The sequence below is a fragment of the Portunus trituberculatus genome, chromosome 5 (assembly GCF_017591435.1).
Source record: "Portunus trituberculatus isolate SZX2019 chromosome 5, ASM1759143v1, whole genome shotgun sequence".
NCBI classification, from domain to species: domain Eukaryota; kingdom Metazoa; phylum Arthropoda; class Malacostraca; order Decapoda; family Portunidae; genus Portunus; species Portunus trituberculatus.
Window position 1 is genome coordinate 9,889,796 of NC_059259.1, and position 25,383 is coordinate 9,915,178.

Consider the following 25,383-nt stretch of genomic DNA (forward strand, 5'->3'; position numbering starts at 1 on the left):
ACTATTACGTGTGCGTGTGTGTGTGCGTGCAATCAACACCTTCTTCACTCCGCCAGTTGTAAACATTACCGTGTGTTGCACCGTCAGAGAGAGAGAGAGAGAGAGAGAGATTCATTAGACCATTCGAAACCTTTTAAAAACTCCAAATATTCCATTAAGCCCTGGCAGACTATCAAAAACCATAAAAGACTATTGGAACCTCTTATGAACTCCCACTAGAGTGTTAAACCTTTGAAAGACTCACAAACACTCACTAGACCTGCTAAACCCTTGAAATATATGACAAATACCATTAAACGTTGCCAGACTATCAAAAACCATGAAAAAAACATTGAAAACCTTTATAAACTACCATTATAGAGCTTATTAACCCTTTCAGTACCATGACGCATTTCCATATTCATTCTGGTGATTACTTGGTGATTCTATACAGCTTCAGAAACTCATGGGGAGATTGAAATAGTGAAGACTGTGCCCATTAATCTTCAGGCCTCCATAGACCCTTCCTAATGTCAATAAAATTATCTAATGGTACACAAAACTCAAAATAAAAATGCATCACAGTACTGAAAGGATTAAAATAGTGAAGACTGTCACCATTAATCTTCTGACCTCCATAGACCCTTCCTGGTGTCAATCAAATGGTCCAATCGTACGGTAATCTCAAGGTAAAAACGTGTCCCAGTAATGAAGGGGTTAAACCTTTGAAAAACTCACACTTAACACTCACTAGAGCTGTTAAACCCTTGAAAACATGATACACTCCACCACAGCTCAATAAAACCCCAAAAAAACACCCTTGAAAACCAACACACACAAAAAAAAAAAAAAAAAAACATTGCAATATAACCTATCAAACTACTTTTTACTAACTCAACACCACCACACAGAGAGATGGATATTTATTCACCATCACCACCACCACCACTACCACCACCAGCAGCAGCGCCACTCCACTCAAGCGCACGGTTCCAAAAATGCCCACCAGTGTTTGATCCTCTGGGCTACCTCGCCTTCTTACTAATAGCAGGTCAACTTGGGCTTAACATCATCACTTTAACCATCAATAACAATAACAACAATAACAATAATGACGATAATAACAATAACAATAACAATAACAATGATAACGGGAGGAGTATGGAGGGTTTAAATTTAAGTAACGGGAGAGAGGGAGGAGGTAGCGCTTGGGAGAGGATTAACGGAGGAACTCGAGAGGGAAGAGACAACACAGATCGGAGAGAAAGAAGTTACAGAGAGATGGGAGAGAATGGAGGAGAAAGAAAAAGAAATCGAGAGGGAAAGAACATAGATGAAAAGACGAAAGAGAATGGAAGAGGCAAGAATAAACAAAGAGACAACACAGATCGGAGAGAAAGAAGTTACAGAGAGATGGGAGAGAATGGAGAAGAGAAAGAAAACGAGAGGGAGAAAGCATAAATATGAGAGAAAGAGGGCGTTATAGAGAGATGGAAGAGAATGGAAGAGGAGAAAGAAAACAAGAGAACAAAGATTGGAGAGAAAGATGGCATAGAGAGATGGAAGAGGGTGGAAGAGGAGAAATTAAGAGAATAAGGGAAATAGAGAGTAAAAGTAAGATAGGACCAGAGAGGAAGAGAAAAAGGAATAGAAAAACAAAAGATATGAAAGAAAGGAATAATGGAGGTAATGGAGATAAAAGAAGGGAGGAAAGAGAGAACGGGAGAGAAAAATCAATGGGTGGCGAGAAAGAAAATGGGATTGAAAGAAGGAAAAGGAAAAAATGCAGGTGTAAAAAAGAAAGATGAAAAAATAGATGAAAATAGTGGAAAATGAATGAAATGACTATGAACGATGAAAAAATGGAAAAAAAAAGTGACATTGAGAGAAGATAAATGTGAAAAAAAGTTAAAATAAACGAAATAAACTAAAAAGAATACGATTAACGAAAAGAAACAGGAAGAATGAAAAAAAAAATAAGTTGAAATGTAAAGACACAAATACGATACATAAATAAAAATGAAGAATAAATGAAAAGGAAACAGAAAACATGAAAAATGAAAGAAAATAAAGACGTGAAAGGTGAAATAGAATATGAAAATTAAATGATGAAACAAAATTGAAAGAAATAAGAAAGATGATACAAAAATAAAAAAAAATAAATTAATGAAACAAATGCGAACAAGAAAACAGAAAGGTAAAATAAAACACAAAAACTAAATAATGAAAAAATAAATAGATAAATACGAAAGATAATACAAAACACAAATAATAATAAAACCAACTAACACCAAACACTTTTAATAGATAATGGACGAGTGGGTGGCGGCAGCGGTGGAGAAGGCGGGAGCGGGAACTGAGGCGGCGGCGGCGAGAGGAGCATCGTACTGCGCACCACCTCACCAAACCTTCTCTTACTTCGGCTTCATGAACCTGCTTCTGATACTGCTGCAGCTCATCACCACTGTCATCACCATCAACAACAATAACAATAATAACAATAACAATAATAACAATAACAATAACAACAACAACAATGACATAAATGGTCGACACGTTAGATCTGTGGCTAATAATGACATGATATCTGACATTTTGAAGGTAATAATTGAGGAGACAGAATACATTAGTTTACCATTAAAAAGCAACAGAAAACGCCGTCTTAAAACAACAAAAAACAAGAATTTTATGGGAAAATGTACTAATCCTGCATTAAATCCTCAGAAATATTGGAATAAACGCGTCTTTTCTGCAGCAAATTACCAGAAAACTCAGGAAATCCACACTTTTCCTGCACCGAATCATCAGAAAATTCAGAACTTCAGAAAACCACAGAAATCAAGATACAACCCGACTGTCCCTGAAGAAAACGAGGACAATGCTAAAGAAAATGAGTCTGACGATCCCTGGTCCTTGGTCCCACACGTGAGCAGCGAGGCGGGGGTGGGCGTGGCTGCCGGGGTGTCTGTGGGTGCCGTGGCCACGTGGGCGGGGCAGGTGGTCGCGTCCCGTCCCTGCAGCAGGTGGTTGGCGTGTCAGGTGGTGCAGATGGTGCACAGGTGAGTTCTGACACCTGGCCCTGTATCAACACACACCTCACACTCACCAGGGCTGCCTTCAGCGGCCACAGAAACAGTCACTCACTAGTCACTAGTCACTACAGGGTCACCGCCTGCAGTGGTGATGCAGAGGCGTTGGTGTTGTGGTGTTACTGTGTCGTGATTCAGTTCAGGGATGTTGCAATGCTGGTGTAATAATACAAGTAACTTATTGTGATTATTATTATTATTATTATTATTATTATTATTATTATTATCATTGCTATCATTACCATTTGGCCATCTTGTTTCTTCAGCGACAACACAATAAATACAATAAAATTCTTCCCTTCCTTGCAGAGGCGCGGGCGCGGAGTGGGCGTGTGCCAAGCGGCACCACGGCTGTCACTTGCTGCCGCGCCCGTCCTCACACTGGAACAGCGCTACGTGGAGTGAATAAGACAACCCTAGCGGGCGTGAGGGACGCGTCAGGAGGCAGTGCACCATCAGGATGGGGCGCGGCAGCACATGTAGAAGGCGAGGGGCACCATGAGGGCCAGCAGGATGGGGGTGTGGGCGGGGCTAGCGGCATAGTACACCGGCAGATTGTTGTGGCGGTCCAAGGTGTTGACGGGAGTGTCCCAGGACAGCAGCAGCTGCACCTGCTCCTCGTGGCCCCAGCGGCACGCGTACGCCAGCGCCGTGCGTCCTGCCTCGTCACACTCGTCTGGCGCCGCCCCCGCCTCCAGCAGCAGCCGTGACAGTCCCTCCTGGCCCGAGGCGACAGCCAGCATGAGGGGCGTCACGCCACCCTGGCCGGCTCGCCCCGGATCGGCGCCTTCCTGCAGCAGTGTGGCCAGCATCCTCTGAGAGCTCGCGGCGTTCTCGGCAATGTAGCGCACCAGTTCGGAGCGCAGGGCGGGGGTGTTGAGGGCAGGGAAGATGTCGATGGTGTTGAAGTAGTCCCAGGCCACCACCGCTTCGTGCACTGCCGTGGCGCCCACGTCATTGTGCACGTCCACCTGCGCCCCCGCGTCAATCAGTAGGCCCGCCACAGCGTGACTCTTGCAGCGCACCGCGGCGTGCAGAGCCGTGTTGCCCTGGCCGTCCCGCGCCTCCAGCTCGGCGCCGTACTCCAGCAGGCGCAGTACCTGCTCAGGGTGCCCCTCCACGGCCTGGAGGTGCAGGGCGGTGGTGCCATCGCTGGCAGCCACGTCTGGCCGGGCGCCCTTCTGCAGCAGCAATGTCACGGCTTCAATGGACGAGGCGGTCATCAGCGCCGTGCTGCCTGCCTCAGTGCGGGCTTCCACGTCGGCGCCGCCTGCCAGCAGCTCTTCCATCACGCCTACAGCATCCGCCTGTGACGCCTTGATGAGGGCCGTCTCACCCTTGGCGTCAGGCGTGTCCGGCGCGGCGCCCGCCGCCAGCAAGGCGTGCACGGCGTTTCGCTCGCGAATGATGGCTGCCGCCATGAGCGGCGTGTATCCCCGCGGATTGCTGAAGTTCGGGTCTGCGCCGTGGGCCAGCAGCACACGCACGCACGCCATGGACTGCTGCATGCCGATGCCGTCGCTGCGCCCCGCCGCCCACATGAGTGCCGCGTTGCCATCCCGTGAGGTCACGTTGGGGTTCGCGCCGCGCTCCAGCAACACCTTGAGCGTGTCCACCTGGCGGTAGTGCACGGCGCACAGCAGTGGCGTGTCCCCATCAGGCCCTCGCACGTCCACCTCGGCGCCCAGCTCCAGCACTAGCCGCACCAGCTCCGTGCTGCACGACTTTACCAGCAACGTCAACAGCGGCGTACCCTTGGGCGCGCGAGTGTGAGGTGACGCGCCAGCCTTCAGCAGCAGGAGCACCACGGCCTCCCAGCGGTCAGAGTCAGAGTTACACACCAGGAAGGTGAGGGGCGTGTAGCCCCCTGCCAGCACCAGGTTGGGATTCCCGCCCCCCTGCAGCCAAGTACGCACCGCCTCCTCGTCACACGTCGCGAAGGCACGGGCCACACGCGCGGCATCGTTCCCCTCGGGGCCCACCTGCTGCGACGTCCCCGCCAGGCCACTCCTGAGGGCAGGGCCGAGGGGCAGCATGGCGCACCCCGACTCAACACAACACTGTGCCCTGCCGGCGCTCACGGCGCGGCGCACTGCCAACACCCCTCGGCCCCACGCCCTCATGCCCTTACGCCCCGCGGCTATATATATACGCCCCGCCCCTCATCGCTGTCACCACCACCATCACCACACCTGACCCACCACATCCAACCTGATCACCCCAACCCTTCACCGCCACCCCTCCCTCACTGACACCACCACCCCCGCCCCCCTCCCCACCACGCCAGACCAGTAACACTGCCATGCCAATACCGCGCTCTACACCAACACACACCATCATACACACACACCATCACACATATTTTCTTATGCACACAAAGTAATATAGAACAGAGAGAGAGAGAGAGAGAGAGAGAGAGAGATATGACAATTAACTTTCTGCAGTTCTTACCTTATCTTGTTCTCCTTTAATCTTCCACATGTTCCTCTGCATCATCCATCTTCTTCCATACTTTCTCTGACACATCCTTCTTTCGTATCTTCTCATGCAGTACGTGTTAGTCAATCTTCGTGATTCTGTTCTTTTTTTTTCTCTCCTCTGTTCGTGACATCATCACTACCACCACCACCACCACCACCACTTCACCTGTACGCACATCTCTAAACAACCTCTTCTCATTTCCTCGTTTGCTTTCTTCTTTCCCTCTTCCTTGTTTCCTAATTACTTTCCTTTCTCACTTATTTCTCCTCTCTTCCTCTAAGACTCTTTTTCTCTTTAACCTTTCTTCTCCTTTCTCTCCTTTGTCTAAACCTCACTTTCTCCTTTCTCCTCATCCTCTCTCAATTTCTTTACTATCTCCTTTCTCTCTTTTACCTAAACCTCACTTTCTTTCTCCTTTCTCCTTCTCTCTCTCTCTCAATCTCTTTACTATCCCCCTTTCTCTCTTTTACCTAAACCTCACTTTCTCCTTTCTCCTTCTCCTTCTCAATCTCTTTACTATCTCCTTTCTCTCTTTTACCTAAACCTCACTTTCTTGCTCCTTTCTCCTTCTCCTCTTTACTGTCTCTTTTTCTCTCCTATTCTCCCTCCTTCCCCTTTATCTGTCAGTTTCTCTCTTTTCTTCTCTGCATGTCTCTCCTCCCTTCCTTGTCTCCTGGCCAGCCTTTCAGTCGCACCCTTCGGCATTAGAAGTCTCAGATCAGCTTCATAGTAAGTCGTGGTATTTGAAACAATATTAATGAAAGTAGGTCGAAGTCTTGTTTTGTAGAAATTTGTAGTTATATCGTCTATTGTTTTTTTTTTTTTTTTGTATTACTAGATATAGGATGAAACTTTGATTTACGTGTTCTTTTGTTTTATTTAGCTTTTTCCAGTGTCTATTAACCTCTTCAGTACCGGGACGCGTTTTTACCACGACTTTTGGTACGATTAGATCATTTTACTTACATTATTGAAGGGTTTATGGGGGTCAGAAGATTAATAGCCACTGTTTTCACTATTTTAATCCCCTAATGAGTTTGTGAAGCTGTACAGAATCACCAGAATGAATATGGAAACGCGCCATGGCACTGAAAAGGTTATTGTTTATCTAATATGTGTAATAAATTAATGATGGTACAATTATTAACACTCTCTGCTCCTTGTAACGACTTCATTGTACTGGATATGTGTGTAGTTAGTTATGAAGTTGCCTTGTTGACCTTAACTCCTTCAATACCGAGACGCATTTTCACCTTGAGATTTGTGTACGATTAGATCATTCTATTGACATTAGGAAGGCTCTATGAAGGTCAGAAGATTAATGGCCACAGTTTTCACTATTCTAATCCCCCTATAAGTTTTTGAAGCTATGTAAAATCACTAAATAGTAAGCAGAATAAATATGGAAACACGTCCTGGTACTGAAGAGATTAACTCCTTCAGTACTGGGATGCATTTTTATCTTGAGATTTGTAGACGATTAGACCATTTTATTAACATTAGGAAGGGTCTATGGAGGTCAGAAGATTAATGGCCACAGTTTTCACTATTTTAATCCCCTACATAAGTTTCTGAAGCTGTACAAAATCACCAAATAGTCACCAGAATGAGTATGGGAACGCGTCATGGTATTGAGGAGCTTAAATACAACTAGGGCGGCGTTCGTCTAATGATTGTACAGGTTGTAGTTCATGATAACATAGCATTATCTTTTCTCTAAGCTACGATGAGTGAAATAAAAAAAAAAGCTAAATAAATGTTCATATGTTTTCCTACTTTCATTGCGTTCCCTTCACTGATTCACTAAGAATAAATAAATAAATAAAGTAAGCATATAGATGTCTGCTACGTGTCTTAGTCTCATTAGGTTCGCTTTACTGGTTCGTATTTCAATGGAAGCTTCACTAAATATACAAATAAAGTAAAACATAATACATTAACATCTAAATACACGCCTCTAGATCTATTCCTTCCTCATCTTCCATTGCTAAAATAAACCCAAATAAAACCAAGCTAAGTTTCAAAGCGTTACTTTCACTGATTCGTGTTTCGTCTCGAGATTCGCAAAGAGAGTCACATCAGTTTACTTCGGCACTATCACCACCAAGACGCCGTGCAGTGGTTAGAGAGCCCCGGCAGGTGACAGAAGGGGGGACGCGCCGCTTACCCAGTGCTCTAGGTAAGGTTTTGTGGTGATTGTGAGTGGTGTTCGCTGTGGAGACGTGGTATGTGGTGGATCTAAGTGTGGTGGTGTGTGGTTGTTGGAAGTGTTTGGTGTGCGTGGATATGGAGTGTGTTGGGATGGTGTTTTTTGCTGGTTTGTGATGAGTGGAGGTGCTTGATTGTCATGTATGTGGTGGTGTGTGGGTTTAAGAGTGCGTGTTTGGTGTGCGTGGATATGGAGTGTTGCGATGGTATGCGTCTTGGGCTGGTGCTTGATGAAGGTGGTGGTGCTTGATGAGGGTGGTGTGTGCTGGTTGTGGGGCTGTTGGAAATGTTAGGTGTGCGTGGTTATGGGTGAGTGTTGGAATTGGGTGTGGTAGTGGTGTTTCTAGGCTAGTGATGGGTGGTGGTGCTTGACGTTGGTGTGGTTGATGAGTGATGGCGTGATGGCAGCGGTGAGTCAATGTCTATTGTAATGTGACGGTGGCAGTGTAAGATGCTGGTCCAGACGTGTGACGAAGTAAGGTCAAATACTGTTGTAGTGACGCGGCGTGACGGTATGGCGTGGGGTGGTAGGTGACGCATGGCTTGAGTGAACGTGGTATTTTTCATGCCTTATGAAAGGCAGTGACGGTGAAAACCAGTGACGTAGTTCGGTTCCATAACGTGATTAGACGAGGCAACAACAATCAGTGGTGGTGTGAGAACGAAGCCTTGAACGATTCTACTCCGCGTTTTCATATTCATCCTGCTATTTGGCGATTTTATACAGCTTCAGAAACTTGTGTGGAGGATTGAAATAAGACACTCTGGCCATTCTTTTGACCTGTCCCTTCAGACGAATGAAATAGTCTTACGCCTAAGTCATGGTTAAAAATGCGTCTTAATACGTGAGTTAAAAATACTTTATTCTACGTAGAAGTATCCCTAACGCACCACCTTATACAAGCCATATTAAATTCCCAGAGATCGGTGTTAGGTGACTTATTAACGTATATGCTTGTTACTTACGTCCGTATTCGGAAACTGCTCTCAACATAACTATTTTCAAGCGCCTTAGATGATCGGAAAGGTATATAAGATTTTTTAAGACGTTTTAAATGAATAATGCAGGAATCTTGTTACTCTGCCTCTAGAACAATAAAACGCTTTGCGTCTAAACAATAAAACGCCTTAAGACTCGCGGGAATTTAAATAAAGCCTTTTGAATTATGGTGAAGCAGTGTTTGAAAATACAGGCTTTATATTCCATTTGTAGACGAACAGTGGCTTGAATGGGCGTATGCATTTGCTTTTTTTTTTTTTTATACCATGTAGCTTGATTAGTAAAGACTGGTGACGCGTTTTCATATTCATTCTACAGGTTCTATACAGCTTAAGATCCCCCAAGTTGGGATTAGTAATAGTGAAGACTAGCCATTAATCCTGACCTACATACGTAATGTAAATAAAATCGTCCAATCATACACCTAAAACTGGTGGTGAAAACGTGTCCCAGTGCTGAAGGGGTTAAACGGCTGTTCTGGTGAAGTGATAGTGGTGGTTGCTGGTTGGCTAGTTAACGGTGGTTGATTGGTAGCGAAATGAGGTTGATTGGTGAGGTTAAGTAAGTTCAAGCTTTCCATCACTCGTTTAAGATGTTCTCCCTTGCCCTTCATCGCCTTTTTCCGTATGAGTCTCCTTTCCTGTCTTCCCACGGCTCCTTAACAACGCAAATAAGTGTTAGTTAATCCCCTTCGATGGTTATTCGGTTATTTTCATTACCAATCACCGAGGCGTCTTTACTACTTCCACACTCGCATGCGGTATCTAAACTACGTAGAAATTGCTAAATACAACAAATGTGTTCACTCGTACAGCTTTGGTAGTCAATCCGTTTATTTCTTTCATTATCAATCGCTTTGACTTCTTTTTTTTTTTTCAAACCTGCGATCTTTAAACTACGTAGAAATTGCATTAAGCATAGTTTATATAAATGGTCTTCACTTGCGTTTATATCGGAGGGGTAACTGGCGTGGCAGGGCGTGGCGTGGCGTGACTGTCTACAGTCGTCCGCTTGTCCAGTCGTGCCAATTTCTCGTAGCTCATTGGGGTACTGTCAACACGCTAAGCCCCGGGGACATTGCACACAGCTAGCCCCTCGGCCTCCATTCTGTCACTGGTGGTGGTGGGGTGAAGGGCTACACGTGGCTTGTCCATATGCCCCGCCGCACCTGGAACTGTAACCACTAACCCGGGCATTCATGAGCAGTGTCCAGACTAGTGACTCGGACTTTCCCTCAAATGCACCGCTAAATGCACCGCTGTGTATACATGACGTCACACTGTAAACAAATATTGGAGGCAAGACTGGTGACGGAGTGGTGACTTTAGTGGGGCTACACGTGGGTTGTCCGTAACTGGGACTGTAAACCGGGCATATTGCGAGCCGAATGTTACACCACAAGTTCACAAACCACTTTGTAACTCCCCCACCTCCACAATGCACCGCGGTGTATCCATGTGACTTCACAGTAAATAAATATTTGAGGCAAGACTGGTGACAGGGTGGTGACTTCGTTCCCGCCGGCGCCGCTTTCGTAACCCGCGTCATGCTGTGTTCGTGTCCAGCTTGTGTACCTGTGCTCCACGCCCCTGTCACCTTTGTTCAAATTGTGTGGAAGGGTCTATAGGACTAATATCCTAATCAGACCAGATATAATAAGAGCTGAAAATTACGTATGACAGACCAGGCACACCACAGGCGCACACCAGGGACAGCGATGTCACCTCGTCACTCCTGGGTGAACTACGTTAAGACTTGGCATTCAAACCACTTTCCCTGTGTCGTAGACGCTTTTAATTCATTTCCTTTGTTTTCTAACTTGGCTCCTTTTCCAGACCACCACCACTTCCAACATGTCGGCGCCTTCAGGAGGGCGGCGCCGTTTCCTGGGCCTGCTGCTGGTGTTCCTACTAGGGTTCGTTACTCTGGTGGGTACTGAGGTGAAGAAGTGCACGAGTGTCTCGAATCAAATTTGGATAATTCATTTGTTTCTTTACTTAAAATGTTGCTACTTATGTAGGACTATTCTTGCATAGTTATTATTTTACCTAGTCTTACTGGTCCTCCCTGCAGGTGGAGGCCGTCCCAGCTACCGATGAGAGGTCCCACCGTTTGCCCAGGTGGATTGACGGACTGTGGAAGAAGATTCGCTCAGGTTATGACAGCGTGTCCAGCTCTTCAGACTACACTGGTAGGTGGCCTAGGGTAGCAAGACACGGAGTTCCCCAAAAAAGTTGAAAAGCAAAGAGCAAAAAGAAATAGCCATGGAAGTTGATTGGCATAGATCTGTGCTTGCTTAATTAGAGAATGAAAGAAGCTAATGACCAAAACCCAAAAAAGTTGTATTGTAAAAAAGCAGAGTAAAAAATAGCCATACAAGTTAATTGATATAGATCTTTGCTTGGTTATGATAGAATGAAAGCAGTCTTGACAAATCCTAAAGTTGTTTTTAAATGTGTAAAAACAAACACAAAAAGAAATCAAATGCAAAAAGAAATGGCCATAGAAGTTAATTGATAAAATTGTGATTGGTTATGATGGTATCTAAGAATACAGATTAGATCTGTGTTTAGTTGTATTATAGAATCAAAGAATTGTATTATAGAATCAAAGAATTTTGTATTATGTCAAAAGAATTAATGACAGAATTAATTGATGACAAGTGTCCTTTAATCTTCCTTGGCACACAGACCAGGTGGTGATGGACGCCCTGAACAGCGCCAGCAAGACGGTGACGGAGGGCGTAGATGAGATGATAACCATGCAACGTGACCGCCGGCGGAGTCCTTCCTACGACGAAGACTACATTGTCTCTGCCCCTGCCCCTGCCCCTGCCCAGCCTGGTGAGCATCCTGCCTGGCTACTCTGCTCATTGGGAGTCCAGGTGTACGTTGGTAGGGGGATTATGATAATGAAAACTGGAAATCAATCTTCTGACCTCCATAGACCCTTCCACCCTTCCTTATGTCAATGCAAGTCTGATCATGCACACAATCTCAAGGTATAGAGATGTTCCAGTATTGAAGGGGTGAAGATTCTAAATGTTACTGACTATAGATTTGTGGTCCCATTGATTTTTGAGTTGAAGTATATATTTATATTTTCAGTGTAATTGGGTCTTGATACTAAAATATTACAGTACATGCTCGTATATGCAAAGTGTTATCTGAAGTCTTGGTATAAAATGGGACTGAAATTAATTATTGTGCATTATGGATTTATATTGTCTTCCTACAACCCATAGCTATAACCTTTCCTCTTCCCAATAATCCCAAAGCAATCCCAAGGAACCCCACTCAGTATACATAAACAGCTAAACATGACACCACACACTAATTGCAATAACCTTCCTCCTACCCAATGAACCCCCAAGCAACCTCAGAATTGCTCGTCATATGCATAACAGCTAAATTGAATGCTTCCACACAGTACACTTGACAAAGTACAAAATTCGGCTCTTATCAACCTCCATGCAATCAAAAAATTACTCCCCATATGCTTAACAGCTAAAAAATGCCTTCCACACTGAACACTAAATTCAGCCTCGATCTAAACCGCTAAAAAATGCCTTCCACACTCTAAACTGCTAAAAAATGCCTTCCACACTGAACACTAAATTCAGCCTCGATCTAAACCGCTAAAAAATGCCTTCCACACTCTAAACCGCTAAAAAATGCCTTCCACACTGAACACTAAATTCAGCCTCGATCAACCCCCATGCAATCTCAAAGAATAGCTCCCCATATGCTTAACAGCTAAACAATACCCTCCACAGAACACTAACAAAGTACAAATTTCACTGCCTAACCAGTCACACTTCCAGTCACACTTCACACCATAATAAAGGTACAACCAGCTCTGGGGAGTCTGTGTATCGTTTCTTGGGTCTGGATGAGGACGTAATGCACCACTTCAAGACCTTCCTGTCCCCCGCCAACCCTGCCTCCATGATGGTCTTTGAGCACCGCAGTATAATCTTCTGGATGGTGACGCAGGTCTTCACAGACGCTGATGGTGCACTGATGTCTGGCCAAGCTGGTCATCTTTACATTTATGCTGTCTGGGTGAGAAGCAAAGGTTGAATGGTGTTGGGTATGCTGTGTGTGCTGTCCAGAGTTAGGGGTGTGGTGTGGGTGGTATCAGGGTAGGAAGTGATAATAGAATGATGTGTGGTGTGTGTGCTGTCAGGGTGAGAAGTGAAGTGTGGGTGTGGTGATAGAGAGGTGTGTCAGGTTGAAGAGTGGAAAGTGTTGAGAGTGTAGGTGTGAAGTGTTCTGTCGGGATGAGAAGCGAGGTTTGAAAGGGGAGTGTGGAGTGTGCTGTCAGGGTAAGAAATGGAGGTTGAGAGATGTACATGGGTGTGGTGTACATGCGAGTGTGACGTCGGGGTAAGGCGTGAGGATTGAGAGGTGTGTGGTGTGTATGTTAGGTTTGAGTGAAAGGTTAAGCTGATTGGTGGTGTGTGTGCTGTTAGGGTAAGTATTGAGAGGTGTGTGATGGGTATGATGTCAGGGTAAGGAATGAGATGTGTAAGGAGGATAATTAAGAGATGTGTGTGGCTGTAAGATGTAAATGTGGGAAGCTAAAGGTTTAAGGTAATATGGATGGATGATGTGATAAGGATGGATGGATGGACACAATTAAATTAGACAATGTGGAAGTTCTTTGATACAGAGATTATTAACTTTTGTCAAATCTTCCTTATACTTTATAATAGTTTAAGAAAATATATTGTTGAATTCAATAGCAAAAGATTTTGTTGAATTCTCCGATAGCTTAAACTCGGACATCTTTGACTTTCTGATGGCTAAGGAAACCATACCTTCCCAGGGTAACCAGATGCAGAGTACCATAGTGGAGACCAATGGTGCAGTGAAGTGTGAGGTGTTCCTGAAGGCAATAGACTTTGTGGACTTTGTGTGTGCAGAGAGGCTGTACCAGCACCAGCACTTTGAGTCCACCAAGGTACAACTTAACCATCAAGAAACTGATTGTACTCTTGATTAAAGCAAGAGTTCTGTTTGATAGTGAGTGGTAACCATGCATGAATTGGTTACCATATCAAGAAATGGACTGTAAAAGCAACCAATTGTACTCGTAATTTAAGCAAGAATTGTTTGATATTAGTAACCAGTAACTATGCATAAGTTAGTTGCCATAATTGTGATATACAAGTAATGCATCTTTTCACTCCCTTTGTGGAGTTGTAATGGTGTACATGTTTGTGTGCAGAACGGCAGTGGTGTGTACCGCATGACATGGCATGACAAGCTGGAGGTGACCTTGCGGCGACCTCTGCCCACCCATTCTGTGAGAGACCTGCTAGTTTGGTGGGTATTGGCTGTGGCTGTGTTATGGCCTTGTGCTGTGGTGTTGCAATACGTTTAGTGATCAAGATTTTGTTCTTGGTGCATTAAGGCCTCGTGTGTTAGGGTAGATGCATATTGATGGTAGCAACTGACTCTATAGTTGTGCTTCAGGTATTAGAGCCATATGTTAGACAGCGCCACATGCTGGACAACTTTCATGGTAATAAAACCTATTGTTCTGCTCCAGGCGTTATGAGGACCACGCACTGATAGCCTTCCTCAATACACTGGAGGTGAGGACTCTGTATGGTGGCCTGCAGGTGGACGGGCTGACGCAGGTGGCCAGTGATATCTTCAGACATCGGGTGAGAGACCTAACCAAACGTTGTATTGTGTGGTGGTCAGTGTTAAGATGCCAGGGAAGGATTTTTAGTATATGTATAGGTTTGTCTTCAGTACCATGGCATGTTTTTTGTTGGTTTGCCAATTGATTTTATACAGCTTCAGACACTTGAGTGAGGATTAGAATACTGAAGACTCTACCCATTAATCTTGACATCCACAAACCATTCCTAATGTCAATAGAATATAATCACTTGTAGCCATTAATCTTCTGACCTCCATAGACTCTTGCATGTCAATAAAGTAGTCTAATACACCTAAAATGGAGGCAAAAGTGTGTTCCAGTACATAAGGGATTAACCTAATGCTGTATATTCTTTATGGTGTTACTGTGGTGTTGAGTGTCAAGAAATGATTTAGAACGTAGGTTTAGTATGTAGGGAAGGTTCAGTTTGAGATTTAGTGAGATGCATAAAGGGAGTACTGTTGGCTATACTGGTGAATATAATGGTCTTTTACTTATTCAGTATCTATCCCTTCTTTTCCCTACCCTCCCTTCCTTTGCTTCCCTTTCATTCCTTTCCTGCATCTACTCCATTTCCTTTCCTTCCTTCATCTATCCTCTCCTTCCTGTTCTTTCCTCCCCTCCCTCCCCTTCATCTACCCTCCTTCACCTACCCTCTCCTTGCCTCCTTCACCTACCCTCTCCTTTGGTACTTCCGTGGACAGAGTATGATGGTGGAAGGCAGGTTGTTCACCAGCTACAACCACCTGGAAAAGGCAGCGTTCATCACCAAACACGCACGAGGGTTTGCCAAGCTGGTGATTGGCTCCAGGCACTTCCTAGCTGTGGCAAACTTTATGGGCAAGGATGGTGAGTTATACTTGGTGACTGCCTGGTGATAGTTAAGCTAGAATGGGGAGTGTATCACTTGGTGACTGTTGGGTGAGTTAGGTGGTGTAGAATGGGAAGTGTTGATCCTGATGACTGCCTGGTGATAGATGGGCAGGAATGGGAGGTGTTGTATTTGACTGTTTGGTGAGTCAGGTGGTATAGAATGGTGTGTGGATCTTGGTGACTGCCTCGTGATAGATGAAAAGGGATGGTGTGTTTTACCCAGTGACTTAGGTGGCAAAGAATGGTGATGGCAAGGCTGTGTGTACCTGGTGACTGAATGAATAGGTATGCTTCTGAACAATGTACCTGGTGACAATTAAGTGGCAAAAAATTATGGCAAGGCTGTGTGTACCTGGTGGTGATGGCAAGGCTGTGTACCTGGTGACTGTCTGAATGAATAGGTCTGCTTCGGAGAATGCAGGTTTTGCTCTGTCTTGGATTGGATCTGAAGGAAGATTGGTACAGTAATTTCATTTAAGGAGAGTGACTAAGACTATTTAAAGCAATTTTGAAGGAAGACTGTTAGATTTTAAGCAACTGTGAAGAAGACTTGAGATTTTAAGGGTTTTTGAAGGCAGCACTGGGTATCAGACAATTCTGAAGACAGACTATTAGATTTGAAGGGTTTTGAAGGCAGCATTTAGATTCAAAGGGTTTTTGAAGACCATGTTTGATTTAAAGGGTTTTTGAAGGCAGCATTGGGTATCAGGCAATTTTGAAGAGTATTAGATTTGAAGGCAGCATTGGTTATCTGGCAATTTTGAAGATGGATTAGATTTGAGGGGGTTTTGAAGAGATTATTAGATTTGAAGGGTTTTTGAAGGCAGTATTGGATATCTGGCATTTTTTAAGGCAGTTAGATTTTAAGGGTTTTTGAGGAAGACATGGGATTCACAAAGACTAAGAAGTAACTGACTTGCATGGAATTAAAGAATCATTATTTCATTCTTACCTTGCATTAATTCGCACAAACTAGGACTTGGCACTAAATTAATCTTGAATCCAAACAATGACCGCAGGGAACACTGAGACACACAGCGACATCTTTGTCTACGAGTCGGGCGTGGGCACCAGACTGTTCCAGCGAGTCCGCACCAGCGCTGCCCGTAGCTTTGCCTCCTTCACCTTCAGGAGTGCCCACAAGGAGGAGCACTTCCTGGTGGTGGCTAATGAGTACTCTGTCAATGCTGGTGAGTGGTGGGACGGACGGGATGGGACAGGACAATATGCGATGGTACAGGATGGAATGAGACAGGACAGGATAGTACAGAAGGGGAAGGGGAAGGGGGAAGGGAAATGTAAAGGGTAGGATAAGTATGTTAGGATATGGTTGTTTCATATTTTTGCCTCAACATTACAAGATAGATTTGCTTAATCATGCCTAACATGGCAAAAAAGAAAAATGCCAAAAAAATCTATCACTAACATTATACATACTAGTCTTACAGCTTCACTTGCCTTCCTATTTCTTTCACTAAGCTTCACAAGTTCCCAGCTTAAGACTACTTCCCTCTCCACACAGTTGGCATTAGGTAACAGACTTAATATTTTTCCTTCCGATCACTGTCTTAATTCCCTTCAGCATTACAGATTTTTCCTCTCATTCAATCTCCACTTGGTGGGGTAATAAACTTAATATTTTTCCTTCCAATCACTTGGCTTGAATTCCCTTCAGCATTACAAAGCCTCCCACTTTATTTTTCCTCTCCTTCACTTCACTTGGTATGTTCCCTCTTGCTATAGTGTCCTCTCACACAGCCACTTGTTAGCATTACAAAGACTCCTCCACTTACCTTTATTTTTCCTCTCATTCACTTTCCTTCATGTATTTCCAGCTTAAGACTACTTCCATTTCCACAGTTAACATGGAGTAGCAATTAAGCTTATTTTTCTTTCAATACATTTAGCTTGAGAAGTCTTGCCTCGTTAACATTACAAAGACTCTTCCACTTCATATTTTTCTTCACTTTTAGGTTAACAAGTCTCCTCATTAACATTACAAAGACTCCTCTACTTGACTTCACATTTTTCCTCGTAAGTTCACTTGGTAAGTTTCCCTCGCTAGTTCCCTCCTCACACAGCAAGCGTAAAGAACTGCCAAGCTTCAGAATTTTCCCTTAATTTCCTTGGGTTAATGTGTTTACCTTTAACATAACAGACTGGTTCACTTACGTGGCTCACTTACCTTAATCTTTCCCTCCATTCACTTGGCTGGATATGTTGCCTTCTAACACCACTTCCTCTCCACACGCACACAGCCGCCATGAAGTAGTACCTAGCTTCATATTTTTCCCTCCAGTCACTTAGCCTTGTTCCTCTTTAGCATTAGACTTCATCACTTGGCTTCATATTTCCCTTTTCTATTTTCCTTTCACTTTTCTTGTTAGGTTTCCAGCTTAAGACTAGTTACTTCTCCACAGCTGGCATGAAGTACTAAGCTTAATATTTTTCCTCATTTCGCTTAGCATGATAAATTTGCCTCTTAAAACACTTGCTATTGTCTCCATGTTTCCCTCTTAACACTATCTCCTTAAGACAAGTTCCCTCTCCACAGTTGGCATGAAGTACCAAGCTTAATATTTTTTCCCTTAATTCTCCTAGCATAAATTTCCCTCTTAAAACACTTCCTATCGTCACAAGTCTTGAATGTTCCCTCTCAACACTCGCTATCACCAATATTGTTTCCCTCTTACTTAACACACTCAATATTGTCACCAATCTTTAATGTTCCCCTTTTAACACTATCTTCTCTCACACATCTGGCATGAAGAACTACCACACCGTAACACTCGCTAACACCAATATTGTTCCCCTCTTACTTAACACTCAATATCATCACCAATCTTTAATGTTCCCCTTTAACACTATCGTCTCTCACACAGCCGGCATGAAGAACTACCACACCGAATCCATGATCTACAAGTTTTACAGGAACAAGTTTATGGCATTCCAGTGCATCCAGACAGTGGCAGCAAGGCAGTGGGTGGTGTACCAGGTGAGACTTTGCTAACACTGCACTCTCACACACCAGAATTGTTTGGGATTACTTTTGGATTACTTAAGGCTCAGATTACTTGGGTTTGCATTGAAGGTTGAGTTAGGTTATATTTTCTTAACCCCTTCAGTACTATGACGTGTTTTCATATCTATTCTGCTTACTATTTGCTGGTTTTATACTTGTGTGGAGGATTACAATAGTGAAAACTGGCCATTAATCTTGTGACCTCAATTGGCCATTAATCATGTGACCTCCATTGGCCATTAATCTTGTGACCTCCATAAACCATTTCCTAATGTCAATGAAATCGTCTAATCTCGCCCAAAACTTGTAAAATTGCATCTCGGTACTGAAGAGGTTTTCCAACATGGCAGGTGGTTGAATTGTTTGGGATTTCATGTTTTGGATTACTTAAGCCTCAGATTACTTGGTTTGGGTGAATGTTTAAATTGCTTTATTTTGAGTCTTGGATTATTTGAGGTTTTAGAGGTTTGATTTTCTTGGTTTTGAATAGGTGAGGTTTCTTTCAATGTTCAAGTAAAGTTTGAATAAGTAAAGTTTTGAGTTCTGAGGATTGTCTGTATTAGGAAATTTTGATTGATGTTTTAGCATTTTGAATAAGTAAAGTTTGAATTCTGAGGATCTAGTACGTGTTTGTACTAGGAAAGCTTGAATTGAGGTTTTAGCATTTTAGTGGTTTGAATTCCGAGGCTTGTGTTGTAGTGGTAGTAAAGCTTGGAATCTGCTGAGGCTTTGAATTAGTGAAGCTGGTATGACTTCCCTCTGATTGCGTCTGTACTAGTTAACAATCCCATGACTGTTTCAGCATAATGATGTGCTGGGGTGAGACTTGATTCCTTCCATACTAGTTAATGTTATAGTGGGGTGTTGTGCATACTAATTGTAAGAATAGATAATAGGCTATTTAAAAGTATTTGTGCATAGTAATAACAGTAACATTCATGATAACTGTAGTGAAGAAAATCGACGTACAATAATAATAATAACGATGGGGTATGTGTCCATAATGTTAGTGAAAAAAATTGACATGCTTTACAATCTCACTCACACTTACCACCAGGGCCCCAGGGGAGAGTTCCTGCTGGGGGTGGTGAGTGGCCAGAGTGGTGTTGTCTTCTACCAGTACAACGGGTGGCGGTTCGTTCAGATGTCCTTCCAGATCAAACAGGCGGTGAGTGTTGCCTTGATGGAGTAACATATAGCTATGTAAAGTACCATTAATTTTGGGTGGGTTTTGGGTGTATGAGTGGGTTTGAGTTTTATTGGTTTCATTTTGGGATAGGTTGAGGTGGGTTTGGGTGTATTTTGGGTGGGTTTGGGTGAGTTAAGTGCATTTTGGGTGGGTTTTGGTTTTGTTTTGGGGTGGGTTTGGGTGGGGTTGGGTGTTTTGGTTAATTTGGGAGTGGTTCTAGTAGTCAAACATGCCATCCTTCCCCACCGTCTTTTTCCACACCACCCTGCCTCACAACACTCCACCCCTCTGCTCCTATTCCACATCCCTCTGCTCCTGTATTTCACCAAGTCTCTGTTCCCCAGGGCATCAGGAAGGCTTGGATTGGGTACCTGGGGAGGGTGAACCAAGCTGTCCTCACCCTGACTCACCGCAGCAGCAGCAGGCCACTTGTTTACTACTTGAGGTTCCAGCACTTCAGACCCAGAATGGTGAGTGTCTGGCTATCTGTGGAGGGCTGGCTGTGTGTGTGTGTCAGTGTTTAAAGCTGGCAGTGGTTAGACAAAGGCACTGGAGGGCTGGCTGTGTTTGTATCTTGTCTGTGTTTAAAGCTAGTAGTGGTTAAACAATGGCTGGCTGGCTGTGTCTTGTCTGTTTAAAGATGGCAGTGGCTAGACAAAAGCTGTGGAGGGCTGACTGTAGCCCTGGCTAGCTGTGTGTCTTGTCTGTGTTTAAAGTTGGCAGTAGTTAGACAAAGGCTGTGGAGAGCTAGCTGTGCCTTGTCTGTTTAAAGTTGGCAGTGGTTAGGTGAGGGCTGTGGAAGGTTGGCTGTGTGTCTTGTCTGTGTTTAAAGCTGGCGGTGGTTAGACAAACTCTGGAGGATTGGCTGTGTCTTGTCTGTTTAAAGCTTAAAGCTGGGAGTGATTAAGGGAGGGCTGTGGAGAGCTATCAGTGTCTTGTCTATTTGTTCAAAGGTAGCAGTGGGTAGATTAAATGTGGTGAGTGGCTGTGTAACAGCATCATTTAGGCAACAGAGGAGGTACTTTTTGTGATAAGGTGGGCCTGGAGTGGTGACTGTCAGGATGCTTGGCTGTGAATGGCTGCCTGACTGTCTTGTTTTGGTGTTCAAGGTTACCACTGATAAGGAGGGAGCTTAGGCTGTGTGGCTGTGGAGGGATGTGTAAAATTGCCAAGTAGTAACCAGTGGCTATGAAATCTCATTCTAGTACTGAAGAGATTAATATAGGAAGTTAATGTAGGAAGTAGCCTTTAGTAACTGCATTGTTTTCTCCCATTGACAGCAGGAGGACGCTGAGCTGCAGTGGTGCAGTCTGTTCCAGCTGGGCAAGAACCCCCGGAGTGTGTTGGCACGGGTGCAGCGGGCACCGAGGAGGGACCAGCCCTTCACCTTCCCCCGGCCTATCAGGATCACTGGGAACCTCCTGCTGGCTCAGAGCAATGCTGTCTCCACGATTGGCGTGGTGCGTGTGGTGGTGCATTGGTGAATTGTGGGTGGTGCTGAGGGTTCATATTTTCAAACTTCACAATGATTTTTGCCTCATTTAAAACTCCTAGATATTCCCTCAAAACTATTTTAAACATTTAAATTTCAAAACTTCATATAATTTAGTCCTGTAACAGACTCCTGGATTCCATGTCCCACCAAACTAACATTTCACTATGGCCTGTGATGCAGAACCTTCATTCTATTAAATGGTGAGGGTGGTTTTTAAGCCTCTAACCCTTTCATAGAGCAACTCCAGTTTCCCTTTATCTTCAAAACTTTGGGGTACGTTCATTCACACGATAGGAGTGGAGTCTTCAGCGATGTGTTAAGACTCCCTGTTCATAACCATAATGTTGTTCATTTAAAAGGTTAAGTGAATTGCTCAGTGAAATAACATTACTTGTTCATAACCTTTATATTCGTTCAGTTATGAAGTGCTCGGCAGAATGATGATCACTTCATAACCGCAGTGTTTTCAGGATGTCCACTAACAATCCCTCTTCAATAACTGCACTGTTTCAAGATGTCCTAAAAATCCCTCTTCATAACCACAATGTTTACAGGATGTCCACTAAAAATCTCTCTTAATAACAACACTGTTTCAGGATGTCTACTAACAATCCCTCTTCAATAACAGTTTCAGGATGTCCACTAAGAATCCCTCTTCATAACCACACGGTTAACAGGATGTCCACTAAGAATCCCTCTTAACCATGCTGTTTTAAGAATGTCCTAAAATGTTTTAAGGATGGCCACTTGTTTTAAGGTGTCCTAAAGTTTTAAGGATGGCCACTTGTTTTAAGGGTGTCCACTTGCCATAGACAGGAGGGTAAGGCTGTTATGTGCCCCACTTCAGATCCATGTGCGGCAGGATGGCTACAAGGTGGACCACAGCTTCAGCAAGAGCGTGGCCAACCTGGATGAGGTGCAGGCAGCATTTGCCAGGCTGGCCAGGGCTCGGGCTATGGTGGCCAGATCTGTAAAGCTGGATGGCCCCAACTTGAGTGAGTCGTGCCACATCGTGTAATTCACTCCACTAACTCCAGCTCTTCCAAATGCACACTAATTTAAGGTTCTAACACATGGCACCATTTTAAACTCTTCTAACACAACACTTGCTTCAAACCTCTAACACACCTGACATTAATTCAACCTTCTCTAATACATGGCACAGTTTTAAACTCTTCTAACACAACACTTACTTGAAGCTTCTAACATGCCTGACACATTGATTGAAACTCTTCTCACACACAACACACTAATTAAAAAACTTCAAACACACTGGAGAAGTTTGGGTGCATTTGCCTGGTGGGTGTGTTGGTGTGTGTAGCAGCTGGTGTTGATGCTGTTTATCTTGATCCCCTCAGATGGTTTCCACTTCCACAATGCCACCTTCATTCCGTTCAGCCATGGTATGGGCGACTTTATCGTCAACAAGCTACGTACTTCTATGGTGAGGCTGGAAAAGGCATCTTGCTGTTTAAACTTAACTTCAGCACTATGATGTCTTTCCCTATTCATTCTGGTTTATTTGGTGATTTTACAGCTTCAGAAACATGTGTTGGGGAATTAAGATAGTGAAGATTGTGGCCATTAATCTTCTGACCTCCATACACCCATCCTAATGTCAATAAAATGGTCTAATTGTACAGATCTCGAGGTAGAAATGTCCCAATACTGAAGGGGATAAGATGTTGTTCCTTGAGTCTAAACCACTGTGCTTAACTGGTTCCCTGCTGCAGATCAATGGGCAGCCCTTCTCCGTGGACAAACTGATCTGGCTGCAGCGTGACCAGCAGTTGCACCGCCTCACCCTGGAGCACGCTGACCTTGGTGCCGGCGTGTCTGCCTCGGTGACCTACCTCAGCGGCCCTGACCTCGCCCGCACCAACATGCAGGACCTGGTGACCCTCTCTGGCAACCACTCCATCTCTGGCCACAAGGACTTTGGTGTGGTGAAGGTCAACAGCCTAGTGGTGTCTGGCAGGAGTGAGTCTGAGTCTGTCACTTGTACTTCTGTTTGGTCCATAAGCCACACGATACACTTTCCTAGCCTTTTGGTAATTTATTTTCTACAGTTTGGTGACTTAAAGCTGTGTGATTACTTTTGATTACTTAGTCCATAACCCACACTAATTTTTGCTTGATTATTTAAACTTTTACTGCATGATATTTACACTTTGTATGTAGAGTCCACGAGCCTCACTAATTTATCAAACTTCTACTGTGTGATGAATTAGTCCTTCAGCTACACTAATTTGTTTTTTCTACTCTGATGCTTAATTCACTTTTCCTACTCCTGATGCTTGCTTCATTGGCGTGTTAGTGTTAAACTGTCCCGTTTCCAATTCTAGTCATACGTGAACTTGGTCTAAAATCCCTTGATTCTTCACTTTTTCCTCCCATTTTTAATAGTAATGTGTAAATTTTCTTGTCTAAATCACTTGGTTCTTTATCTTGTCTTTTTCCCTCCCAAACTATTCTCAATCTGTAATCACTTGGTTTTTAATATTCTCAATCTGAAATCACAATTGGCAGTTGGGTCTTAATATTTTCCATCTCCACTAATCAAACTAAAAAAAATCCCTTCAAACTAAACTATCCTAAAATCACTTTGCTCTTCACTCTTCTCATCCTAGTTCTTCCTTTGCCTCCTGGAATTCTTAGTATTTCACTTTTTCTATTCTTCCTTTCACTTCATTCCTTCATAGTCCACTAGACTGTACTATTTTTCCACTATCTTGCTTCCACTAATTCTTTTCTTTTTTCTGTAATTCCTTCATGGCCAACTAATTCCTTTGTAGCCAACTAACTGTAACATGAATCTCTTCCTTCCTCTGATTGTTCACGTTTATTCTTTATTTAATCCTACTAATTATTCATTCTTTATCTAATCCTACTTTTGTCATACTTTGTCTAACCTCTTCGTAACCAACTAAACTTTAACTCTTCCCATTATTTAATCCTACCAATTGTTCGTTCTTTTATTCCTTCTTTTGTCTAATCCCTTTGTAACTAACTAAACTGTAACCCTTCCATTAATCCATTTCCTGATTCACTTTTTTTATCTAATCCTTTTTTTGGCCTTTGTTTAATCCTTGTCATTTATTTAATCCCTTCGTAGCCAACTAAACTGTAACTCGTCCACACTTCTCTCGCTTCCTCTAATTATTCATTTGTCTTGGTTTGTCTAATCCTACTTCTCTTGTCCTTGTTTATCTAATTCTAAATTTCTTATTGTTTATCTCATCCTACTTTTCTTGTCCTTGTTTAATCCCTTTGTAGCTAACTAAACTACAACTTTCATTAATCTCCTTTCCAATTGCAGTCAGCAACATCCGCTTCGACGCAAACACCCTGTTACTGACCGACAAGGAGCAGACCATCACCTCGGAGTACACCATGCAGGCCCTCGGTGCACGCACCGCCCGCCTGCAGCTCCTCAACGGCAGGGACATCACCACTTTCCTGCAGCAGCTTGTCCTCAATAACACCAACACTGCTATCACAGGTCGGTGGTGGTGGGGGGGATGGTGGTTGTGGTTGGTTGGTTTAAAGTTTCTAGTTTTTTTTACTGAGTGACTAAGGGTTGTATTTTAATGGTGCTAGATCAATGATGTCTAGCACCCATTATGAACTTTTAGTCTCTTTATGGACAACTGGCAAAGGGCAACTATGTGGGAAAAAGACCAACTGGCAAAGGGCAACTATGTGGAAAAAAGGCCCAAGAGTTGCCAGTTCCCTTGAAAGACGAGAGTTGACCAAAATACAGGGATGAAAGTCTTGATCTATTATTAAATTTTATCCATTTGTTTTTAACCGATTCAAACCTCTACCTTTAGTTACTTTTACTTATTTTTAGTACCGATACGTTTTATTCCATTTTATTTTTACTCATTTACTTGTTCTATTTATTCACCTGTTCTTTTTTAGGGCACGTTATTGTCCGAGGAGACGTGATAGCCAACTCTATTCAGACAACTGGGTCGGTGCAGCCACTGGACCCTCAAGATATAGCAAGGAGGGCGCTGCTACACTCCACACAGAACACTCAAATTGTCACAGGTACATGCCACACACTAATGCTGGTGCAAGGGTTATGCCACACACAACACACCAATTGTCACAGGTTTCATGCCACACACTAATGCTGGTGCAGGTGTTACTCTACTATAGAACACTCAAATTGTTACAGGTACACTCCACACTGGTCACAGGTACATGCCACACACTAACACTGGTGCAGGTGTTACTCTACTTTAACACTCCAATGGTCACAGGTACACAAGATACTCTAATGCTGATCACAGGTACACTCCACGCACTAATCTTGGTGTAGGTGTTGCTTTATTACAAAACCGTCACAGGTACACGCCAGTC

The 25,383-nt window shown here is 43.8% G+C and overlaps 3 protein-coding genes across 4 annotated transcripts in view; 2 read left to right on the forward strand and 1 right to left on the reverse strand.

Moving 5' to 3' along the window:
* The first annotated feature begins 2,130 nt into the window (after positions 1-2,130).
* Positions 2,131-3,516, forward strand: LOC123514735 (probable basic-leucine zipper transcription factor C). 2 transcript variants are annotated; one of them, XM_045272825.1, is made up of 3 exons: positions 2,131-2,176; positions 2,287-3,038; positions 3,378-3,516. In XM_045272825.1, the coding sequence occupies exons 2-3, from the start codon at positions 2,290-2,292 to the stop codon at positions 3,475-3,477; spliced, it is 849 nt and encodes a 282-aa protein (XP_045128760.1). In that variant the 5' UTR covers positions 2,131-2,176; positions 2,287-2,289; the 3' UTR covers positions 3,478-3,516. The 2 variants fall into 2 exon arrangements, with proteins under 2 accessions (XP_045128760.1, XP_045128770.1); XM_045272835.1 differs by lacking the exon at positions 2,131-2,176 and having other exon boundaries at positions 2,275-3,038.
* LOC123514727 (ankyrin homolog) lies at positions 3,290-5,206 on the reverse strand. Its single transcript, XM_045272812.1, has one exon. It carries the CDS (start codon positions 5,189-5,191, stop codon positions 3,524-3,526), a length of 1,668 nt encoding a protein of 555 aa, XP_045128747.1. The 5' UTR covers positions 5,192-5,206; the 3' UTR covers positions 3,290-3,523.
* A 2,449-nt stretch (positions 5,207-7,655) lies between these two features.
* Positions 7,656-25,383, forward strand: part of LOC123514983 — a 34,059-nt gene continuing 16,331 nt past the window's right edge. Inside the window, exons 1-19 of the mRNA XM_045273289.1 lie at positions 7,656-7,728; positions 10,593-10,685; positions 10,831-10,948; positions 11,448-11,600; positions 12,604-12,821; positions 13,588-13,722; positions 13,990-14,087; positions 14,314-14,431; positions 15,138-15,282; positions 16,326-16,496; positions 18,189-18,301; positions 19,386-19,496; positions 19,862-19,987; positions 20,798-20,977; positions 21,860-22,007; positions 22,371-22,456; positions 22,746-22,992; positions 24,332-24,514; positions 24,937-25,068. Of these exons, the coding sequence (XP_045129224.1) occupies positions 10,611-10,685; positions 10,831-10,948; positions 11,448-11,600; positions 12,604-12,821; positions 13,588-13,722; positions 13,990-14,087; positions 14,314-14,431; positions 15,138-15,282; positions 16,326-16,496; positions 18,189-18,301; positions 19,386-19,496; positions 19,862-19,987; positions 20,798-20,977; positions 21,860-22,007; positions 22,371-22,456; positions 22,746-22,992; positions 24,332-24,514; positions 24,937-25,068 (2,557 nt within the window). The 5' untranslated portion in view covers positions 7,656-7,728; positions 10,593-10,610. The remainder of the gene's footprint in view (positions 7,729-10,592; positions 10,686-10,830; positions 10,949-11,447; positions 11,601-12,603; positions 12,822-13,587; positions 13,723-13,989; positions 14,088-14,313; positions 14,432-15,137; positions 15,283-16,325; positions 16,497-18,188; positions 18,302-19,385; positions 19,497-19,861; positions 19,988-20,797; positions 20,978-21,859; positions 22,008-22,370; positions 22,457-22,745; positions 22,993-24,331; positions 24,515-24,936; positions 25,069-25,383) is intronic.

What these genes read in the sequence shown, in the direction of transcription:
- LOC123514735 (XM_045272825.1), top strand. Translation starts at nt 2,290, where the DNA reads ATGGACGAGTGGGTGGCGGCAGCGGTGGAGAAGGCGGGAGCGGGAACT. An exon ending in GTGGTGCAGATGGTGCACAG is followed by an intron (nt 3,039 to 3,377) that starts GTGAGTTCTGAC and finishes CCTTCCTTGCAG; the next exon opens with AGGCGCGGGCGCGGAGTGGG.
- LOC123514727 (XM_045272812.1), bottom strand. Translation starts at nt 5,191, where the DNA reads ATGAGGGCGTGGGGCCGAGGGGTGTTGGCAGTGCGCCGCGCCGTGAGC.